Here is a 6,365-nt window from a genome sequence, read left to right on the forward strand (position 1 = left end):
AATGATTATGTTCGAGCTTCGATACATTATTATTATTTTTCATGGTGTGATTAATATCTTGTTTAATAACAGTGTTAAGAATAAGTTTAAACCCCTCAAAAGTATGGGATGATGATGATAAAATGTCATTTTATTTCGTATCATTACTTGGTGAACTTTAGCTTGAACATTCACATTAAAATTACATTTACAATTACAAAGTAAAATTGATACACAAAAATGAGAACAAATTATTTCTCTTGAAGAATGGAGGGCTGCAAATGTGGACTGCTACTTCACATTTCGCATTGGGTTGTGAAATTCATGAGTCCCCTGATCAAGCAGGAAAGGAACTCGGTCTTGGACAGGTGTCCTCCCATGGACATGTTTGATAAATTTCTCCTACCTCGTCTTGGGTAGGAGTTAAGATATTCATCCACCTCTCCGGTCGAAGGGCCAAGTGGGAATTCTTCAACTGGTAACTTCTCTCCTTCTGCTACTGGCGGCCAACTGTACTGCATTTCTTGAAGTTAATAAGAGCCTGTCACATCGTCACTTTGACTTGGGGCCTCGGTCCAAGATGGGGGAGATGGGAGGACTGGCTGAGGTCCCTTTTGACCTTTCCACTGGGAGTATTGGTAAGAAAGAGCCGGTCCAGCTTCCTCGTAGGATCTTAAGTAGCTAATCTAAGGCATGGCAATCTTACGTCACGTCATGTGACTGTTCCTTTGTTCATGGTCACCATTCATCGCATCTTGGTGACGTCGGTGGCGTCATGTTACCTGCTGCTTGGCATGTGATTCATTGGAAGTAGCGCTTGGTAATTACTCATACACGTCAGTCACTTCTCTCGCTGCTTGCTTTGGGCGAAGTTATGACTACGATTTATGCAATATCAGCATTTAATGCATACAGTACCACTTCACGCCTATTTTTTTCTCGTCTCTCTTTACCTTTACGAAATCAACTAACTTCATTTATCTCTGTATCGTTTAATTAATGAACAAAACTTATAAAATAGTTAATTACACATATTTATAAACTCATTCAATGTGAAATTCTCTCCTGACCTCACAGAAGAATGTTTCATAAGGTATCGTTGGACACAGAAATTCCTAGTAAACTTTGCTCTTAAGGTGTTCACCCAGCCACAACCTTACTATGTTTAGCCCCGCCCACCACCTCTTCCATCTCTTCCTACACTATCTGTTTCGTTACTCACCGCGAAGTAAGTGTGTACCAGGGTGCACTTCTTTAGAGCTAGGGGTACCAGGGACGCCTGTGTCCAACTTTGCATTGGTAGCAATCCTATTACCAATTGCGTGGTTTTTTGAGGTAATTATTTGTTCTAAATTTATCATAAATCCAGATAAGAGATACCCTCCCTTACATATTCTCATGGAAAAGAAATTTAAGCATTGATCTATCAATTACTTGTAATTCCATGGTATCAGCCAAGTAGAATACATTAGAAATTTGCCATTTCTTTGATATTTAATTTTATTTTTCTCGTTATTTTGATAAGAAATTCAGTTATGTCTGTTACTGATAATCATGATTTGAAATAACATGCTTTCAATTTTAAATTTCACGATTTTTATGACAGCTTTTCGCCCTTATTCTTAATTCCTTATCTCGGACATGCATCGTTGTAATATTTTTTTATTTATAATGTACTGTAAGCAATAAGAAAATTTTAATTTGAAAAATTTATTTTTACTTATGTCTTTGCAGCGCAGAATTCCTTTGGCGATGGAAGTCAATCCAGGAAAGGTCGATCCCAATCAGGTCTTGGTAATGACTTTAAAAATGATGTCGATAATGACACTGAAATGAGAGACAGCGAAGACGACGAAGTCATGGCATTGTTCAGATCAAAAAGCACTATTTCGCTGCCCATCAAGTCTCTCTCTCCTTTCCGGGAGGCAGGCTTGCAAGCAAGTGCTTTAAATGGGAATAGTGGAAGCAGCACCAGAAGTAATACTCCAGAACTCGTGATGGAACCGAAGGAACATGATAAAGAGGATGAGGAAGAAGAGGAGGAGCTAGGAAAGGATCTATTCCAGCTTCAGTTTAGGAAGTCCTTGCTCAAAGCCTTGAGTTCTTTCTCGGAGTCTACTGGGAAACCGAAATCATTCATTGCTGAGAAAGATATTGACCTTCCTTCCACACGCTCTGTAGACCGTACGGCAGAAGAGCCTAAAAAAGTCCAGAAAGTACAGAAACTCCCTGATACTCCCAAAACGTCTAAACTCAGGAAGAGGAAAGCCAAGCAACCTACTGAGGATTTGTCTGACCCAAAGGTAGTCAAGAAAGAAGTCTGTGACACTCCCCTTCGGAGGAATATGATCACAAGGTCATCTGCTGCCAATATTACTAAGGATTCTCCCGATTCATCTACGTATTTAAATATTTCACAATCTAAGGTAAATTTTGAACATTTTATTCCTCGGTATACGCAGTAATATCACTAATATTCTGCTTTTAATGAAAGAATTGTCAACAGTAGCTTAAAATATTTTTCCATTAACTAATCTATTTATCTATCTTTTGACGTATTTCACTTGCCAGGATCCACATACATATTATGCTTATTTGTCTTATTATTTTAATTATTAAAAGTGACATTAAGTCAAGGAACCTTTTCTTGTTGAAAATAGATCACGCAGCCATTCAGTTAAATTATTCTCAAGTTACGGCAGCATTTCACCTTTCTACCAGCTATGGAGCATGCCATAGTTCAGCCCAAGACCTACAGAAAGACCTATCTAGGTACTGGTTTAGCCCATCCTAGGAATGGTGAAGACGAAACCTTCAAAACATGCAAAATCATTAATATTTTATTTTTTCCCTCTATTTTCTCGAAAACCAGCTTTTATATTACATTTCTCACATCTTTAGCATTGCTTTTTCACATCTCACATCTGTTATATTGCAATACTCTTTCATTCAAAATTTGTAAGCAAATTTTTCTCATTAATCCGTATCTCAAATCTTATGTTCTTCTGTAATATCTGTTTTATATTTTGCTTAGACTTCCATATCCACTTTGTAAATATCTGTTACATATCGTTCTTATTTTATGTTCAAGCGGTTTCAATTTCATGATCATTTTTGAAATATCATTTTGAAAAAATACACACTTTTCATAAAATAGTTAAAAAGTTTTGAAACAAAACTTTTCACCTCAAGCATGCAGTTTAACCATATATGAAAAGTTTGTCTAATTTGTCCCTTGGTTTAGATACCCTTCACCTTTGCCAATTTAATATATATATATATATATATATATATATATATATATATATATATATATTATAAAAAAACTCTTTGAGATTCGCAACAATATTAGTTGAAAGATTGCTTTGCCTATCCCATATATTAACTCTTACAAAGGAAGCAGCCACATTAATTTGAGTATTTCAAAATGTTATTTATGTGAAGAATCCGGGCTGATACAGTGATGTGATAAGCCTATAATTCCTGAAGTGTCGAGAGGAAAGTAAGTAATCTGATAGAGATATTAGGGCGGAAGACCTTCAATATTAAGAAGGCAAGAGATTGGTAACACTATGTGACAATGAGGCATTGAATGAGTAAGTTGCTCAACATGCTGTTAATGAGCTTTCTTTTTTGACGAATAGATTAATTATTTGAAGAGGTTCGTCCTTGTCCCAGTTGTTACAGGATTATTGTTGTAGTGGCTACAGTAGGGATAAATGATTTCGCTTGACCCCTCTCTTTTTTAGGATTATATCACGTTGCTGAAACTTTACTTATATATATATATATATATATATATATATATATATATATGTATATATATATATATATATATATATATATATATATATATATACACACACACACATATATATATATATATATATATATATATATATATATATATATATTAATATTTCTAGAGAAAAAAAGAATATTGGAGCAACAAGTGAAAATATTGATTTATGTCTCAGAAATCTGACGTTCCACCTACCAGCCATGAACCCCTAAATCCGATCCACAGTGACTACCAGAATATCTCTGTCTGCACTGTATGTGCGAGAGAACAAAGTGAAATGATCATGGAAGTTTATTCGCCCCCTTGGCAAGTGCGTCCAGCGCAACATGTACCACTTGTCAGAATAGAGGAGCAGTGAGATAATGTTAAGTTGTGAGCGAAGCGATTAATGGCGGAGAAAAGACAGGTTGACCTAAGTGATTAACTAGATGATTAAATTAATGGGCGCACACACAAACACACGCATCCACTTACCTCTGGCTGGCGAAGTAACCAAATGGTTCCGGGCTGGTAGGGTGAGAGCCACATTTCTGGGACACAAGTCGGAAAACTGCTTCCGGGACCAGATAGAACTAAAATAATTTTACATGGATTGGAATTAGACCTTTAAGACAGAGAAGGTGGACATTGTTTTTTAAAATGACAGGAAATATGGAAAACTTTACAAATATTATCGTGTATGTACGAATATTGTCAGACTAGAATTGATTGTAAAAGGATTCAACCTATTTTTATGGAAAGTTCAAATGTCCTAAATTGAAGAAAAGGAAACAAAAGATTCAATGAAACGTAATCTTAACCTGGTTGGGCGTGGGGAAACCCAAAAGATACCGTTAGAGTTTATTTTGAATATTATATAAAGTCTTTTGAGTGGTTTTCAGACATAAATCCTTCATGTATTTTTTTGGGTATGAATATGTGTGTATATGTGTTTGTATATTTGTATTGAATAGAGACATATTCTAGATTTTTCTTTTTCAGATATCTATTTTCAAGGCTGCTGAAGAAGGGGACCTGGGTGTAGTCATGGAACTACTCCCCCATACTGGACACACCATCAGGAAAGGGAAGAGAAGGCAGTCTCTTCTACATCTCTCTGCTTCCAGAGGCCAGAGTGATGTTGTAATGCACTTGTTGAATTTGATCAGTCCCAATACCGTTAATAAGGATGGTCAGACACCAGCCCATCTGGCGGCCATGAATGGCCACACGCAGATTTTGAAAATAATGTATGCTGATAAAGAGTTCGATCCTGATCTCAAGGATAATTGGCAAAGAAGTTTCAGAGATATGGTAAGGTTTATTTATTTTACTACAATTTTAATTAGGTCTAGATTGTGAAGTTGATAAAGAATTCAATCTTGATCTCGAGAATAATTGGCAAAGATGTATCAGAGACATGGTAAGGTTTATCTATTTCATTGATTTATTTATTTTCTTGAGTAAGTCTCCATTATCAAGTTTATGATCAGAGAAACCTTTTTGTATGTATGCTAAATGTGGTGATGATATCAGAGCTTTTAAACATGATCCTCTCTCTCTCTCTCTCTCTCTCACTCTCTCTCTCTCTCTCTCTCTCTCTCTCTCTCTCTCTCTCTCTCTCTCTCTCTCAGCTTGTAGCCCCACTCTTTGAAGCGTCTCTCCTTGGAAACAAGAGAAAGATAGAAGTTTTACTGGAGCTTGGAGCAAACCCTGACTATCATGCAGGGAAACTAGTTGAAGGGATCCTGTCAAGAGAGCTGAAAGTAACAACGGCCCGCCAGTTAGCTGCTGCCGTATATGGAGATCCCTTCATCAGAGTTTTCTCAAAGGTAAATGAACATGTGTAGAATTTAAAGATAGTTCCAAATGTCACAAACATAGGCACAACAAAGATGTGAAAGCTGTTGATATAAAATACCCATATTTTAAGTATTTTTTTCACTGTTTTTCACATATTAAATTACTGTTTCATGTCTTACCCTTCTTTGTTTTGGCGTGTGATGAATAAAAAAATAACCTTATTGCGTTCCAGAAAAGGAAAGACTACGTCAATAGCCTCAAAGTTACTTTCACACGTATACCTAAGAGCAACTCAAAGAAGCAGAATTCATTACAGGTATTTACGACCTAGCTTTCATCAGCCTTCAGTTAAGGAGAAAGTAACTTTATTGAGAAAAGACACTTGAAACAATTATTGTTTGTTACTACATGCATATGTTATGAATAATTGATTATTTATTACTGACCTTTCCCAATATCTTCCAGCCGTGTGTACCAGCAATGCTCCTCGTCTAAAAACGCTGTACAGAGTGAATCGCTTCCTGAAAACGGACATAGTTAGAGTTTACCCAACATAGCACAGCGAACGACTGGAAAAACACAGGTCCGTCCCTTGATCTCTGGAACTATCTAGTTGCACTTTGCAACTCAGGTTACTATTTTTTACACTCATTTTCGAAATGGACTGAGCGCCCAGTTTTTTATATATAAATATAAATATATATATATATATATATATATATATATATATATATGTGTGTATGTATGTATGTATACATATATTTATATATATGTAAATATATATATATATATATATATATAT

The 6,365-nt window shown here is 35.8% G+C and overlaps 1 protein-coding gene across 1 annotated transcript; it reads left to right on the plus strand.

Annotated features, from left to right (window-relative positions):
• The first annotated feature begins 559 nt into the window (after positions 1-559).
• LOC137639369 (uncharacterized) lies at positions 560-6,146 on the plus strand. The gene is made up of 6 exons (XM_068371645.1): positions 560-617; positions 1,714-2,405; positions 4,763-5,074; positions 5,395-5,592; positions 5,796-5,879; positions 6,029-6,146. The coding sequence occupies exons 1-6, from the start codon at positions 560-562 to the stop codon at positions 6,056-6,058; spliced, it is 1,374 nt and encodes a 457-aa protein (XP_068227746.1). The 3' UTR covers positions 6,059-6,146.
• The last annotated feature ends 219 nt before the right edge of the window (positions 6,147-6,365 follow it).

This window comes from Palaemon carinicauda, chromosome 4, assembly GCF_036898095.1.
Source record: "Palaemon carinicauda isolate YSFRI2023 chromosome 4, ASM3689809v2, whole genome shotgun sequence".
Lineage (NCBI taxonomy): Eukaryota > Metazoa > Arthropoda > Malacostraca > Decapoda > Palaemonidae > Palaemon > Palaemon carinicauda.